The sequence below is a fragment of the Sus scrofa genome, chromosome 3 (genome assembly GCF_000003025.6).
Source record: "Sus scrofa isolate TJ Tabasco breed Duroc chromosome 3, Sscrofa11.1, whole genome shotgun sequence".
NCBI classification, from domain to species: domain Eukaryota; kingdom Metazoa; phylum Chordata; class Mammalia; order Artiodactyla; family Suidae; genus Sus; species Sus scrofa.
This window is the reverse complement of record NC_010445.4, coordinates 120,106,583-120,124,195: the sequence shown is the minus strand read 5'-3', so window position 1 is coordinate 120,124,195 and position 17,613 is coordinate 120,106,583. Positions and strand designations below refer to the sequence as shown.

Genomic DNA, 17,613 nt, shown 5'->3' with positions numbered 1-17,613 from the left:
TATTTTCACTGCTGCCCTCCATGTCCCACATAACATCAGCCCAAATCATTTCACAGCTCCTCTCTCCATTTCTACCACCACTGCTCTAACTTCCGTCAGCATCATCTCTTTGGACAAGAGTAATACTTTCCTGGTTGATCGCTCTACATTTGTTCCTTCCTTACAGCAATTCACTCTCATCTGCAATGGAGGGATCTACTGAAAATACACTCAAGTCACCCACTTTCGTGTGTTCTATTGCCCTTAAGTTTTACAAGGTCCTCCACAATCTGGCCTCTTAACTGCCATTCTTGCACTTTCCCTCTACACAATGCAGGTTTTTAAAGCACCACACGCTCTCCTGCCCAAGAGTCTAACCATGCTATTTCTTGGAACACACTTCTCACTCTTACCACCTCCCGTGTGGCATTATTCGCCCTTCAGTTCTTAGGGTAGATATTACCTACCTAACAATGACACTCCTTCTGCTGCCCTTGCCTTGAAACTAACCCCATTGCTAGTACCCTATTAAGTGCTTTGCAACAAACTAATCTTTAATTCCTTTAGTAGTGCTCATCATACTCAATTATTTACTGTTTCCTGCTGAATAGTTAAATATATAACCCCAAGAATCCTCAGATGTACTTGCCATTATATGGCCAGGGCCAAAGCACAATGCTAGCAGGTACACTGTAGGACCTTAATATTTGATAAGTGAATGACTTCCCGTTTCTAATCTTCACATTCTATTTCTTAAAAACTATCCAAACCCACAGTTTTTTTCAAAAACTAAGTGCATTTAACTCATTAGTAAGAATGTTTTTACTAAATAAATATTACACATTAGAAACTCTATTATATGATATAGGGAAGCACTTCTCTCTCTTTTTTTGTCTTTGTGGGGCTGCACTTGCAGCACATGGAAGTTCCCAGGCTAGGGATCCAATCAGAGCTGTAGCTGCTGGCCTACACCACAGCTCATGGCAAGGCCAGATCTCCAACCCACTGAGCAAGGCCAGTGATTGAACCCGCATCCTCAGGGAAACTGGCTCGGTTTGTCACCACTGAGCCACAATGGGCACTCTTAGGGAAGCACTTCTTAAATTTCACAACCAATATATCTTAAATAGTTGATGGAAAAGTATACCATGAAGAAAGTGGGTGTTTAAAAATCAAGCTGTTTGAAGTAAATTTCTTCAAAGTCTTGATTTATCATTTTTAAAACAATAAATGTAACATATACTATGTACATTTGTTTGAATATGCAACTTTTGGGGGGAGGGGGGCAGTGACAATGCTGGATCCTAAACCTGCTGTACCACAGCAGGAACTCTTGAATATGCAAATACTTCTTTCCCCCAATAATAACACTGATACTCCAAGAAAATGTGCTCTACAAATTCTATGGCTTATAGAATTATGCTTGATGGTTATAGTGTACCTCCTTGAACGCTACCATATGACCCAGGTTTGAAGGAATACTGCGGGAAATAAAAATAAATATACTCATTTCGCTTTTTCATTCTTTACTTAATTAGCCATAAAACTATAAACCCAATTTTAAATCTATCCCTAAAAAAACCTGAAGGAAAAACGTCAGTGTAACATCTAATAAATCTGACTTCAGTTAATCAATATAATTCTTTTTCAAGAGAACAGGCTAAGAAGTGTTGAAAGTATATGATTGCATAAAACTGACTAAATGACAAAAGAACAAATTACAGAACCATGTAAAAACTGATGGGACTTAATACAAAGGATGAAAAGCTGAAATAGAAGTCTTATAATTCTGAGATTTCTGATTATGAGACATAAGGTTGTCTCTTTAGGAATCTGAAGAAAGCCTAAGAACAAAATACAACCGATATAAAAACAAATATAAGTAGGTCACACTGGCTTGAGCAATTTCAAATTCAAGCAAATTCACATGGCTACCAAGCTAGTGAGTACTTATGGGATAGCTGCTACCAAGCTGTCAGTCCTTAAAGAAGGTCAACATCTCACCAGGGTAGTGGAATATCTACTGCATATAATTACAAATGCACATTACATCTAATATCAGCTTGAGGCTTGTGCTCATTTTCCATCAAAAGAAAATACAATAGTTTTTAAACTATTTCCCAGTGGCGATCAGTGACACCGTATTGTGGAATCAATCAGTCATACTGCAAGGAATAAGTAAGTACTGCCCTGTCTTCTAGTTTATAGTCTAATAGAGGAAGTAAGATGTGGACAACTTATTATAAAACAAAAAAGTAAAGGCTAATAAATACCCTGAATGTGTAAACCACAGTTCCCAGAGTGCTATAAAATGTTACTCATTTTTCATAGTTACATAGAAATATTGGTATATAATTTTACAATACCATTTACCTGATAAGCACTCTAAGAAATTGACTCATCTCAAAAAATAATGGCTACAAACCTCTTCTCCTTGATTTATCTGCTCCTTTGTTCTCTCTTTTGTTTCCATAATATATGAATAATCTTCTTTCATTTGTTCAAGTTGGGTTGCTTTCATGAAAAACTATAACAACAAGAAAAACACCATTAGGAGTCTGTAAACTTCCACAGGACTATCAAAAAAAGAAGAATTTGGTCTCTAAAAACTTTTAGACCTTTTATGTATAAAGACATTAAAAACATACTTTTAGCAAGTGGACATAAACACAAAAGAACGTGTCTTATTTCAAACCCAAAATGTTCTTAACCTGCTATATTTATATATACATATTCATTTGCAAAAGTTCTTAAAACCCCATGAAAGAAAACACATTTGGTGTGATGGTAATACCACAGCGGAAGCTTACTTTCACTGTTCTTCCATTCTTTAAGCAAATATGAAAACAGAGAAAACATTCATATCCCTAATCTTTATGCATCATATATTTTTAGCAACGGAAATATCAAAACCCATTCAAAAGTTTCATTCTCTTGTATTTCCCTAAAGATTAATTTTAGAATAATTCATTCTCTTTTAGAATTAAAATCCAAAAAGTAAAAGCAAAGATTTACCAAGAAAATTATACTTCCATCTCACTTAACAATTTCCTAAATTAGTCCCTACAATATTACTTTAAATAGTGGCTTATGAAAAAATACTAAATATTTATTACATGACCAAAAGCAGTATTTGGTATATACACTTAATCTAAAAATGTATTCCTTTTTTAGGTTCATGTTTACTTTGGTGCTTCTTACTTTGTATTTGTCTCCCTCATTTTTAGACTGTAAGAACTGTTTGCTCATCTCTTGTGTTAAAACAGAAACCGGATTATCTACCTGAAACAAACAAACAAAAGATTATCTTTAAATATTTCATTTTAAAATATGCCTTAAAGAGAAATCAACTGAAATATACATCACAAGTATTCTATGGTGCCATCAGGAAGGCTAAGTACTAGCCAAAGTATTAGAATAAATATACAAAGAGAAAAATCTTAAAAATTTTTAATGCAGAGAAAATATTTCAAAATTTCATGATGCTAAAATAAATACTATGGGCACAAGCACAAGAACTCTCTATAGAAGTGTTTTTATTAGAAAGTTTTCCTATTTCCTTTATTTTATTTTTTTTTTTTTAAAGGGCAGCACCTGAGGCATATGGAGGTCGAACTGAAGCTGTAGCTGCCAACCTACACCACAGCCACAGCAACACCAGATCCGAGCCGCGTCTGCAACCTACACCACAGCTCATGGCAACACTTGATCCTTAACCCACTAAGCGGAGGCAGGGATTGAACCCAAATCCTCATGGATACTAGTTGGGTCTGTTACCACCGAGCCACAATGGGAGCTCCCCCTTTCATCTGTTTTATAGAACATCCCCCCAATGTTCCTGGTTAACCATCAGACCAGAGTTGGAAAAGCTCTAGCATGAGAGCCAGCTGACTTGGGTTCTTATTTGGGCTCTGTCTCAACCTCCTATGCAGCCTCAGGCAAGGCAGTTACTTCCTCCAACAAAATACAAAAAGTCCAACTTAGTTCTTTGTAATCAGAACTATAATGACAAGTACTGTTTATTCTTCATACAGCAATTCTTCAGATTTCCTATTTCCTGTTATTTCTCCGTGAGGATAAGGTAAATGAAATACTGGAGTCATTTCCATTTTTTGGAGAAGGAGTCATTTTAAATAAGTCATTGCCTGAATTACGCTACCTTTGGCTAACAAATTAAAGTACAATTAAAATAACAGTATGGTCAGAATTCAAATTACAGTTGAAAAACTTTTTTTAATCCAACTTGTTTCAAAGAGACTCAAGGTCATTTCTCCTGTATATCTTTGGTGTTAGTAACAAAGTAATTTGAATTTATGTGTTAAAAAATAAACCTGTTTGTAAGGTATAGAATATGTGGGACCAGTTTAAGTGGAAAAAAATGTTTAACTCTTTCATTTCAACATGTGTAAAATGCAGACTGTATTTTGTTTCCCATACCCATGGTTAGATTTTGGGTCTTCTCTTCTAAGATAATAAAAACATTTATGTAGTTATAAAGAAATCTGTACATACCACATTTGCATTACATAGGTAGACCAGACTCTGACTGCCACATGTTGTTTACAAGGCCTGCGTTGTATCTTAACTCCACACAGCCAACTGTCTTCTTAGAAGTAAGACCTAAAGCTCTAACTTTAATGACAGCCATTTTATCTCCAGATTAACAGCTTCATCAAAATTCATTTTCTTTTTCCTACATCCTCTGAAATGGGGTTCCTAGTTCCTACACTAGAGATTACTTAAAAACCTGGCAGCTTTACCTGGAGCAAGCAAAAGGCAAGCAAAACCAGGTAAACCTCAGAGAAAGGGTAAGGAGAGGCAAGGGGTACAAATAAAATCATTTACTTAAACACATTAAACATTCCTTCCTCCTGGTTACTATAGACCAGGACTATCCAACGGAAATATAATGCAAATCACACACATAACTAACTTTTCTAGTAGCTACATTAAAAACACAGACACAGGAATTCCCTTTATGGCTCAGCAGTCCCATCTACCTCATGCTGTATCCATGAGGAAAGCAGGTTCGATTCCTGGCCTCACTCAGTAGGTTAAGGATCTGGTGTTGCCGTGAGCTGTGGTGTAGGTTGTAGACACTGCTTGGATCTTATGTTGCTGTGGCTGTGGCAGGGACCAGTGGCTGCAGCTCCAATTTGACCCTACCTGGGAATTTCCATATGGTGCAGGTGTGGCCCTAAAAAGGCAAAAAAAAAAAAAAAAAAGAAAAAAAAAAGAAAAAACAAACAAAAAAACCAGACACAGGTAAATTAATAAGGTTAATAATATATTTTTAACCTAACACATCTAAAATATTATCATTTTAACATTTGTAATCGATATAAAAATCGCGTTACTCCTGTGCATTATGTCTTCAAATCCCAGTGTGTATTTCACACTACAGCGCATCTCCATTTGGATTACCCACATTCTGAGAGCTCAATATCCATTCACATGTGGGTAACAGTTACTGTACGTGTAACTGTAGCTCTAGACCTTTCGTACTTTGATCAACGACTTTGAACCGTTAGGTAACTGAATCATACAAGATGAGGAGTTATCATAAAAATCTTCAAATATCTCAAGAGAAAATAAACATGTTTTACACTCCCCAAGGAAGGGGGAGCTTGGAGAAACAGGCTTTATTCAACTTTTCCTCTTAATAAAAACTTTCTAACAATACAGCTGTCTAGAGAAGGAAGGAGAAGCCTCAGGCTGAGATCACGTACCCACTGAAGGTTAGTACCTGCCTTCAGTGGGTACTTCCAACAAGTCAGTGGGTACTAACTTGAATCAGTACCTACTTCAAGTACCCACTGAAGGCAGCCTGGCGGAGAGTCCACAAAGAGTACAGATAACGTGTGATAACTACGCCGGATGCCCTTTGAGATTGATTCTCCCAACACCTATGATTCCACAAACTCTAACTTTTGGTTTTCCTGATTTTGATTAGCAAATTGCCTTGCATTCCAATCTCAAATTTCTTTGCTGTATCTGCTTTTCTCCAGATTTTACTATTATTTTTTTAAACCTGTGTTGGCCAATATGCAAGCTACTAGCTACATACAGTATTTCAGACTTTAACATTAAGTAAAATACAATACAACATATCACTTCTCAGAGTTCCTGTCATGGCTCAGTGGTTAACGAATCCGACTAGGAACGATGAGGTTGCGGGTTCGATCCCTGGCCTTGCTCAGTCAGGTAAGGATCCGGCATTCCCGTGACCTGTGGTGTAGGTTGCAGACGCGGCTTGGATGCCGCATTGCTGTGGCTCTGGTGTAGGCCAGCAGCTACAGCTCCAATTCAACCCCTAGCCTGGGAACCTCCATATGCTGAGGGAGCGGCCCTAGAAATGGCAAAAAGAAAAAAAAAAAAAAAAACATATGATTTCTCAGTGACACATTTTAGATGCTCAAGAGCTATATATGACTAGTGGCCACCCCATCGGACATCATATTACAGAATATTTCTACCATCACAGAATAGTTTTTCTGGACAACTTGTTCTAAACTAAACTAGGAAAGAGACTCAGACTCATAATGGTTCTTTTTCCTTGGTGACTACTATTGCCATTCTTAATCCAGGAATAAGGCAGGGTGATACAATGGAGAGCGCACTGGACACGAACAGGTATCCCAAGGCAGGCTCCATCAGCAGCCATAGCTAGACAACTTGTAAGTGCTCATTTCCTTTGCTGGCTCCCAGTTTCCCACCTTCAAAATCAGGGGTCTGGATTATACAATCTCCAAAGATGATTTGGGTGCTAATATTATAGGACTATATCTGCTCTATTTCCAGTTACTCGGTCAAGACATCTTATCAGAATGGACTCAAGCTTCATTTCCAATAGGTTTGATGAATAACTCCAAAATAAATAGAGAAACGCTATCTCTATCTTTCTAGAATAAATTTCCTTTCCATAAAAATTTAGCAGCTAAGTTTAGGAATGCTATTCTGACTAGGCCAGCAGAATGCAAAAAAACTCTATAACATCAATTTTATTAACATAAACTTTAGCACATACTAGTGTAGACCAGATATTCTTTACTGTTCTGTCAAATCAAAGAGGATTTATTACACATGCAAGGTTCTTGAACTAGGACGTTTCAAGGAACTTCACTAACAATAGTTATATATATATTCTTGTGTGGTCAATTTACACATAAGAGGCCATTTAAATTCTTTCTACTCTATAAATGAAATAACACAAAAAAACCCAGTTGTATTTATTAATCTGAAACATAAATTTAGCAACTACCTGTATGTTAAAATGGTCAAGAATTCCAATCAGTTCTTCTTTCTTAGTAGAAACCACAGCACCTAGTTACAAGAAACATAAAAGGACCAGATTGTCTCTAGGGCAATAGCACATTTTTTAAATGAGCAATTATTATTATTATTATTATTTTTGCTTTTGAGGGCCACACCTGCAGCATACGGAGGTTCCCAGGCTAGGGGTCTAATCAGAGCTGTTGCCACCGGCCTACGCCACAGCCACAGCAATGCCGGATCCTTAACCCACTGAGCAAGGCCAGGGATCAAACCCGCAACCTCATGGTTCCTAGTTGGATTTGTTTCCACTGCGCCACAACGGGAACTCCCAAATGAGCAATTATTTATAAAAGTAAATATTACCTAGTTTCCCTGATGTCATTAAGAAAAGTACCTTTGCACATACACACTTCTGAATGAACTGGGGTGACATACTAGCCACACCGTAAGGACAGAGGAGGAAGAAGCACACAGATGCAGTGACAGTGTTTCTCTCTTCCCATAGTTAAACATTTTCTTTCCCTTCTCGTCTATCTCTTCAGTAACTCTTCGTTTCAGTAACCCACCTCCTCTTCCTTTACGTCCTTTTCCACCTTTGGCTAACCTTCCTTCCCGCATGTGATAGAAACTGCAGGTTCGTATGTGAGATCAAAATGATTTCAAAAGGATCCAAATTGTGCTAATCATGGTTTTGCTGCAGAATGCCCTGTGGTAGAACAACCTTGTGTAATGTATGTATGTATATCTGCATGTGTATGTATACATACATGCAACTAACCACTCCTCTTCGAAGAAAGAGGTTTCAAGAGATGAGAAGTGTCCTTTTGATGATACCTGCACAATCACTTGACTCTTTTTAGCTGGATGTTTACTAATACTTTAAGGAAGTGAAGAGAAACAAACCTGTTTGACTTCGAAGTTTATAAGATCGGCTCCCATCCATGCTGATGTGCTGTTGCACAATTATAGAGTCACCGTACACATTTGCTCTATAGGCGTCATCCCCTCTGTTCCTTAACGTTATCGAGATATCTGCCGAGCTACATCAAGAAGCTTAAGGTAAGTCACGTGAAGGTACAGGGCAATTACAACACTAGGTTACTATAATTTTCAAAACCTTCAAGTAATCTGGCTAATTCATCTGAGTAATAACTTTACATCAGTAACTGGTGGCTGACAGGCTATTATGGAATAATGTTAAAGATATCTGTCAAACAAACAAAGCTGAGAATAAGAGAAACTATTTTTTAAAAAACACCCTGACTTTTCTATCCACAGCAGAAACACCACATTGCACAAAATTCATTTCGATTTTGGTTACCTCACATCATGTATACAAGGCACCCATTTTCCTCTCAGCAATGTATAATATTATACTATTAATACTGCCTGACCACTCTAAATCATGTAATAAAACATCTTATGAAAAGCCTTTAAGAATAAAAAGTAAGGGTTCAATCCCTGGTCTTGCTCAGTGGCTTAAGGATCTGGCGTTGCTGTGAACTACAGTATAGATGGCAGACAATCCTGTGTTGCTGTGGCTGTGTTGTAGGCCGGCAGCTGTAGCTCCAATTAAACCTCTAGCCTGGGAACTTCCGTATGTTGTAGGTGCAGCCCTACAAAGCAAAAAACAAAAACAAACAAAAAAAGAGTGAATGCCAACTGAGTAAGACTCCCTTCTTTTTTAAAAAGTCAAATTAAGAAAACTGGTAAAATCCAAATACGGTCTGCAGTTTAGTTAATAATATTGCACCAATGTTAACTGCATAGCTTTGATAAAAGTACCTTAGTTATTTAAGAGGTCAACATCAATGGAAATTGGGTGAAAGGCATAAAGGAAATTACACTATCTTTGTAAAACTAAAATTATTGTAAAATCATGAGTTTTTAAAACAAACTCTAAGACAAAATCAAGTGGAAAGATGGTAACTCCTTGGAGCTACAAAGTTCTGAGGCCTCTGGGACTAGAGGACCCCACCTGGGTGTGACTTTCTGATCCGCAAGTACAAGGTCTGCAGACTCTAGAGAGAAGCCAGAGTAGAAAAGACAGGCTCCCGGGAAACCCCCTGGACAGACCGACAGAGATAATCACGGAGTGGCTGTGACTCAGACACAAGAGCACTTCCTTTACAGGCAGCAGGTCCACAGACCAGACACTAAGACATAAATGCCTGCACATGAAGACCCAGCGTAACGAAGACTTCAAGAGTAACAGCGAGCCAACATGTTCCAGAGGCAATGAGAGGAAACACATTCACACACTGCACGCCTGTCAGAGGAGAGCCAGGGGAGGGCACAACACAGAAGTGCAGCCAGAGAGGCCGGGAGGGAGACGTGCCAAAGGAAGGGAAAGGCAGACAGAGGCCTAGAGACAAAGAAAGCCAGAGACACGTGCACAAAAAGACCCAGGAACCAAAGACTTCTGGTTCTGAGTCACTGATAAGACCCAATTATACTTCCTCCCTGAAGCTTCCGAGATTCATCTTTTTACGCCTGCATCTTTATGATAAATCTCCTCTTCTAAAGCTATCCTGGTTGATTTGGTGTGTGTGAGTGTGTGTGTGTGTGTTTAATCAGAAATACCTAATTAAGACAGATATGCTCCTGAAAAGTTATAATTAATGAGACTGTTCAAAGCTCTGTGGGTTGACTCTAATGAACAGTCAAGGCTGGAAACTTTAATCAAGTCTGAGCTGGGAAGGGCAGCTAGCCTACAATATGAAGCAAAAAAAACACTGTATTTCATTAACTAGTATGATTACCTAGTATCAAGTAAATGTAACTCATGAAAACATTTTAAAAATAGTGATATCTCCCTGGATTAGCAAACATCTACTGTTATTTTCCTTCCTAGACACTCCCTGCTTTGAAAACTATCTTTAATACTGCGAGAATTTTGGAGGCACTGGCATACTATCATCACATGAATTTAATAAATATAAGGCAGGTTATTTATAAAATCAGGGCTCATGGAAAAAAACCCTCAAGATAACTGCTCAAAAAACCTGTACAAGGAGATGGGGATAACCTGAGCTGGGACAACTGCTCTCTCCTCAACACACTAAAATGACTGGTGCCGAATTTACAGAGCCCAGTGTCTGTAAATAGGGTAGACTCTTGAGTGAGAAAAGAGATTACCACTGAGAGTTCCTTTGGAAGGACAACACAAGCAAGCAGTGCCATAGTAAGAATGCAGGTTCATTCTCAATTCCAGAAGAATCTATCTGCACAGAGGTGACCTGTAACATCATACACTGGTGGGCATGAGGAACAAGGAACAAGCCACAGAAAAATATGATGCATGTGTTCCTTCTCTGGGTAACCGGCACATCTGCAACAAGTTCTGCAATGACTCACTCAATCAAGAATGTAGAGTGGGAAGATGAGTTTTCCTCTCTCCATAGCCCACTCCCCAGGGTATTAAAAACAGGACTGGTGCAAAGATCCCAATGCCACCAGGACTAGGATTAGGAAGGCCGAGGGAGGCAACAGTGACCTGACCCTGCTGAAGAACCTCAACAGCTAGGAGCAGGAGACCCTAGTCAGTGAGAGAGGAGGAGACATTCGGAGAACTGATACACCATGCCTGCACCTCGACAAAGCCTGGGTGGGTAATCAGAGGGCTGAGCCCTGGGGAAAGAGCCTCAAGGCACAGCTCTCTGGCTTCTCCTAGCTGTCTTAGGCAAGCATCTCTAAGAAGAGTTGTGACCCTCAACAGTGGAGACCCTCAGGTAGCCCTGAGCCCAGGTGCCACAAACGGGGAGTGCAATGCTTCAGATGGGGAAGAGAGAGTTCTTAGGACTGGCTCAAATCTGTGCCGGACTGGTAGACACTCCTCAGGAAAAATGGGAGAGCTGCGTGGATTTTAGAAGCAGAACAGAACCAAAAAGCTCGGTGAACTGATTCTGTAAAAAAAAAAGTGGTGACAGAATCAGAGACTATAAAATAAGGAAAATTCTGTGGATACCAAAAGTTTTAAATGAGGAAGGGAAGGACACGAGGAATAGTTAACGAGTTTGGGGAAGCTGGTTTTAGCTACTTTTTCAGAGAAGGTCAGTAAAAAAGGAGACTGAGCTCATGTTACAGCTTTTAATGGTTATTAACTCAGTTTAAAATATTTTAATGTTCCTATCTACAGGCAGCTGTGTCCTTCAAAGTTGGCGATTTGTGCAAGCTAGGCTTTTTCTTTCTTCATTTTTTTAAATGGTATTCCAAGGACACATCTCAGAAAGAAGTTTCTGCTTTGGTCCAGGTACTACCCAAATGGGGGAAAAAAAATGTTTTTAAATTTTTGAAACATAAAACATTTAATGGTACAGAAAAAAATAATTTCTTCCTGAAGCTTCTATTTGGAAGATCAAAGTGTTATCTGGTTAAGTAGACGAGGTAATTGGGCAAGTAAGGAATGTACAGGTAAGTATAATGAATTGAAACGGAGTAGGGACCATTAACTGAAAAGTGTTAAAATAACTAACTGTTGACTTCGACATAATTTTGTTTAGAGACAGTGGGAGAGAAGACTTTGCTGGGCTGAGACCCCAAATAAGATAAGGAGAGACAGAAAGTATGCTGGGGAATTGTTACCAAATAGTTCTTTCCCAAGGTCATACAGCACAGGAAACCATTTTCTGTGTATCTTTGCCTCCTGTCTCCTGAGTCTACCTGGAACCTTTGCTTAGGATTAAGAGTCCTAAAGTTTCTGAGAGATACCTAAGAAACCCACAAACCTGATTTACACCCTGTCCCCAATTTATTTTTTTAGAATGAAAATGGAAAATAGGGGGAGTTAGATGGATCTAACACTGAGCAGAAGGAAAGTCTGTCAGATGAAAAAAAGACATCATGGTTAATTATCAAAGTTCTAGAAGTTCTGGGCACTGGACATGGGAGAGAGGAATGAATAGCGGAAGCGGCCTCACTCTGGGAGCTGGAACAGCAGAGCTTGGGACATCTAGTTGCAAGGAGAAAAAAGGATCCCTTCAGTTATCTGATGCAGAATTAAACACAATAAGATCAGCCTGAAAAGAGCTCCTCAAGGGCAAAAGGCCAGGGGTCTATAATGAATGACACACACAGGGCAATGAGTATATATAGTTAGGTGAAGGCAGCTATAACAAAAAAAACCACAGAGGGCTGTCATATGACCATTCACCAAGGGAGACCTGTGATCGTAGTCCTCAAATCATGGACTTAGTTACTGGTGAACTAGCAGAGTAAAGGACATAAAATGCGAGAATGGAAAACTTTCTTGGAATTCTTAGAGAGCTGGAGGCAGAAATTCCATTTAGGGACGCCTTGGCTGGTCACCAACTCTGCTTCAGTCCATATCATATCTTACTGAAGCTGGGTTTGGATCAATAGCCAGGAAAGGCCAATGTTCACAAATATTCCTTTAAACAGAAATTCACAGATTTATCATTGCTCATTCTTCCAGAAAGGGAATAGAAACAACAGAGTTAGTGGGTACAGGCACATGGCAAAAACTGACACAAGTGTTCTGTCAGGAGAGATGAATAGGCAACAGGGGGCTAGGCTGGCAACACTGGGCAAGAGCAAGGAATGAAAAGATATGATCCTTCTGCTTCAGTTCTAGGAAGCCAATTCATTTCCTATAGTGTCAACATGCACTGGGAATCTAAAGAAGCTGCTTCTTACGAAAGAACTAAAAAATACATGTAAAGGAAGCACTTACTTCTGTCCATCTTTCACAAAACCTTTCAAAGAAGATCCTCGATTAGTAGCAATTGCTTTTCCACCAAGACCAACTATGAGAGCTGTCAGTACTGCACTCTTCCCACCTAAAGAAACAGGTGTTGAAGAAAATCACATTCATTACGAAGAGAGAGAAAAGAAAGGCTGATTCCTACAACTTGATGTAAAAAAATTTCTCAATGAAAATGTGAACTAGTCTAACCCTAAAATAAAGCACTATACTTCAATTATAATTTTCTTGCAGTGCCAAAGCAGCAAACAAAAACAAAAAGTTGTATCTATCATGAAGTATTTAGCTGTTGCTATTAGAAAAAAAAGGTTGATTCTTTTCCACCCTCAAACTCTCCTTCTATAATCATGCCTCATCAGCCTATTAAAACAACTTATCTTTCTAATTGCCCATATATATTTAACTCATTTTTATTACATTCTAATTTAATTAAAATCTACTTTTTCCATAAAGTCTCAGAAGTCAGAAACTATTTTTAACACTGAATGCAAGCTCCATTGGGACAAGACTGTTGTACGTTTTATTCAATGCTTTATCTCTGATATCAGCCCATAACAGGCATTCACATACTGGCTGACTGAATGAGCTTAAACATGAAAAACTATCAGTCATATACCCAGTGTTTTCATGTCATATTTTGACAATTATCATTCCTAATTGGAATATTATTAGTTAGCTCTTTGAATACTTTTTTACCGTAACAGACATAAAATATCACAAACTAAAATTCTGAAATCTGTAACAATTACCCAGAATATGGTAATCATTTTCTCATCTCCACCATCAAAGAATTTAATCAACTCTTATCAGCCCATCATCTTCCATAACATACTACAAATTAACCGAAGTACAGAACGGTTAACCCAATTTAGTTTCTGGAATGTCGTCCAAGTCCCTATCCTAATTCTCTCCTTTCCCTTCATTTCCAATTTACCGCCTCCACAACTTGCATTATATTAATAAAACTACTGTTTTAAAAGTTAAGACCTAACTGCAGAACCCACCAATCTGTCTTTACTTCTTGTCCCTTCTGATCTCCCTGCAGCACTGGTCCTTTTGCCCATTTTCTCCTGAAAACACTTTCCTCTTGACCACATAGAGTAGGAAAAACAAAGAACAACGACTTGGCAGACTCTGGAGCTACATGTACTAGCTTCATGTTCTAGCACTGCCTCCAGCTTGGATGCTGGCAAGCCTCCTGTCCCTCGGCACTGGCTCAGTGAAGCCTCCTCTCCCTCTGTACACCTCACACCTAGCTGGTCTCCCACCAAAGTTGCCCAACTGGTCTAACTCCTAAGTCTTCCTTCTTCTAGTCCATCCTCTGCCACGGGGCCAGTTTGTCCCACAGATCGTCACTATGTCATCTTTATACTCTCAAACTCTCACTGGTTCCCCCACTGATTTCTGAATGAAATCCCAAAATATTTGTCATGACATTCAAGATCTTCAACAACATCACCTACAACATGACTTTCCAATGTCAGCTCCTGCCCCTCCCTACCGTGTAAGCTGTGTTAAAACCATATGAGGCTGTTCTCCTCTCTCCACACACATCTGCTTCCACCCCCCCGACCATTGGTGGTGCACACTATTTGCCAGGAACATCTCAGCTTTCTCCTCCCCAATAAGATCTAAGTTTTCATTCAAGTACCACCACCAATACCACCTTCTCATAAAGCTTTTATTGGCCACACAGTGAAAATTAATTTATTTCATGTCTGGATCCCCATGGCTCTTTATTCTTGTTCTATTACAATGCTTAATAGAAATAAGACATAGGGCTGCTTCAATTGCAATGAGGACAGTTTGTCCACACTTCTATGATAAGAATTCCAAGTACACAGATTCAAAAGAATAAGCAGGAAATGTTTATCCCTACTGTATAATGAACCTAGAACTAAAGCTCATTAATTGTTTAAGGTGCAGACTGGCGGCAAATACTGAAAAAAATTCATGACCACACAAGAGGCCTAAAACTTAGATTTATTAGCACTAATAGACACCTGTTTTTTAAAAGTTAATGCATTCTATCTCAATGTACTGTTCAAATTCAAACAAGGAGGAGGAGCAAAAGCACTTACTTCCATTATTGCCAACAACAAAGTTGACATTAGAACCAAATTTAAAGGGTCCAAGCATTGAATGACACATGAAGTTTTTCAGCTGAATACTCTCAATTATTCCAACTTCTGCTGCAGTCTATTAATAAAAAACAATGAGAGAAAACAATCAGTCTAATTCACTCACTACAATCATCCAATCATCTGCTGGCAGGAAAAAGCTCAGCAGTGCTACCAACAAAAAAAGTTATAAAAAGTTTAACTTCAAATGTTAATTTCAACGATGAGTAAATGAAATTAAATGGAGAACTTACATGAGTAACTACTCATTCTCAAGTCCTTAAAGGATCTAATATCTGTATCACAAGGTTTCTTAGGATGACAACACTCACATTTTGAATCAGATCATTTCTGTTAGAGAGGGACTGTCTTGTGCACCCTGGGGTGTCTAGCACATCCCTAACCTCTCCTCACTGGATGCCAGTAGCACACCCTACCCACCCCCCGTCCCCTGTCCCAACCGTGACAACCACAAATATATCCAAACATTGCTAAATGTACTCCCCTGAGAGGAGGGGATATAATTTCCATATTACAAACAGGATTTTACATTTGATATGTCATGATTAATTACAGAAGGTATATAAATGTTTTAACCAAGAGTTTGGCACCGTAGTCTACCAAACTTCCCCATGTTTTTTTGAAAAACACTTAATGTCTCCAGCTTTTTTAATAGTTTATTTAAAAAATCCCTTGCAGAGTTCCCATTGTGGCTCAGCAGTAAGGAATCCAACCAGTATCCATGAGGAAGCGGGTTTGATCCCGGGCCTCAGTGGGTTAAGGATCTGGCGTTGTCCTGAGCTGGGGTGTAGGCTAAAGATATGGCTCAGGTCAGCAGCTGCAGCTGCAGCTCCAATTCGACCCCTAGTCCAGGAACTTCCATATGCCACAGGTGTGGCCCTAAAAAGCAAAAAAAAATTTCATTGCTCTCTTTTACTAGACACCAGCTTATATCCCTGTATGAGTAGAATACTGGAAATCATGGTTGAAGATTTTTTAAAGATACATTTTATTTTCATTGAATTGAAGACTCAGATGCAGTTTTAAGAAATAACACAGAGAGATCCTGGGCATCCTTTACCCACTTTCTGCTCATAGCAACATCTTGAAAAGTACAGTACAATATCACAACCAGAACATTCAGAATGATACAGTGAAGATACAGAAAACTTCCATCATCACAAATATCCCTTATGTTGCCCCTTTATAGCCAACTCACCCTCTCCTTAACCTCTGGCTCACTAATCTGTGCTCCATTTCTGAAACACTGTCCTTTCAAGAATGTTATGTAAATGGAATCATACAGAATGTAATCTTTTGAGACTTTTTTTTTTCTCTCACTTAGCATAACTGTCCATTGCTGACTCTATCAGCAGTTTACTGCTTTCCACTGCTAAGTAATATTTCAGGGTATGGCTGGAGTACAGTATGTTTAACCATTTACTCACTGAATCACAGACCCCTGGGTTGTTTCAGTTTTTGACTATTACAAATTAAACTGCTGGACTATTACAAATAAAACTGCTAAGAACATTAATGTATAGATTTTTGTGTGAAGATAAATCTTCTGGACAGATACTGGGTTACATGACAGGCAGTTACAGAAACTGCCACACTACTTCCCAGAATGACTGTATCATTTTTACATTCCCACCACCAATATATGAATGATCCAGTTCCTCTTCATCTTGGCAGCATACGGTGTTGTCATTGTTTGTTTGTTTGACTTTTTTTTGGTCTTTTGTCTTTTTAGGGCTGCACTCACAGCACACGGAAGTTCCCAGGTTAAGTGTCATATGAGAGCTGCAGCTGCCAGCCTACACCACAGCCGCAGCAACATCAGATCCAAGCCGAATCTGTGACCTACACCATAGCTCACAGCAATGCAGGATCCTTAACCCACGGAGCAAGGCCAGGGATCGAACCTGCATCCTCATGGATGCTGGTTGGGTTTGTTAACCACTGAGCCACAACGGAAACTCCTGTTTGTTCTAATTTTAGCTATTCTGATGGGTGTGTAGTGACATCTCATTGTGGTGTTAATTTGCATTTCTCTGATGACCAATGATGTTGAACATCATGTCATGTGCTTATTTGCCATCTATATATCCTCCTCTTCGGTGGTAAGTCTCTTTTTTTTTTTGTCTTTTTGCCTTTTCTGTGGCTGCTCCCACAGCATATGGAGGTTCCCAGGCTAGGGGTCTAATCAGAGCTGTAGCCGCCGGCCTACACCACAGCTCACGGCAACGCTGGATCCTTAACCCACTGAGCAAGGCCAGGGATCGAACCCGCAACCTCATGGTTCCTAGTCGGATTCGTTAACCACTGAGCCACAATGGGAACTCCATTCAGTGATAAGTCTCTTTATGTCTTCTGACCATTCTCAAATTAGATTATTTATTTTAAATGTTGAATTTTAAGAGTTCTTCATACAAACAAGATATTAGTACTCTGTCAGATATGTGGTTTGCAAATATTTTCCTCTAATCTGCAGCTTGATTTTTCATTCTCATAGCA

At 39.0% G+C, this 17,613-nt stretch overlaps 1 protein-coding gene across 1 annotated transcript in view; it reads right to left on the bottom strand.

Annotated features, from left to right (window-relative positions):
- The window catches only part of SMC6 (structural maintenance of chromosomes 6), a 73,614-nt gene that overhangs the window by 46,779 nt on the left and 9,222 nt on the right, over positions 1 to 17,613 (bottom strand). The window contains exons 3-8 of the mRNA XM_003125342.4: positions 15,058 to 15,175; positions 12,947 to 13,052; positions 8,158 to 8,294; positions 7,241 to 7,302; positions 3,181 to 3,261; positions 2,405 to 2,506 (exon numbers count right to left, since the gene is read on the bottom strand). Coding sequence (XP_003125390.1) covers positions 2,405 to 2,506; positions 3,181 to 3,261; positions 7,241 to 7,302; positions 8,158 to 8,294; positions 12,947 to 13,052; positions 15,058 to 15,175 — 606 coding nt within the window. The remainder of the gene's footprint in view (positions 1 to 2,404; positions 2,507 to 3,180; positions 3,262 to 7,240; positions 7,303 to 8,157; positions 8,295 to 12,946; positions 13,053 to 15,057; positions 15,176 to 17,613) is intronic.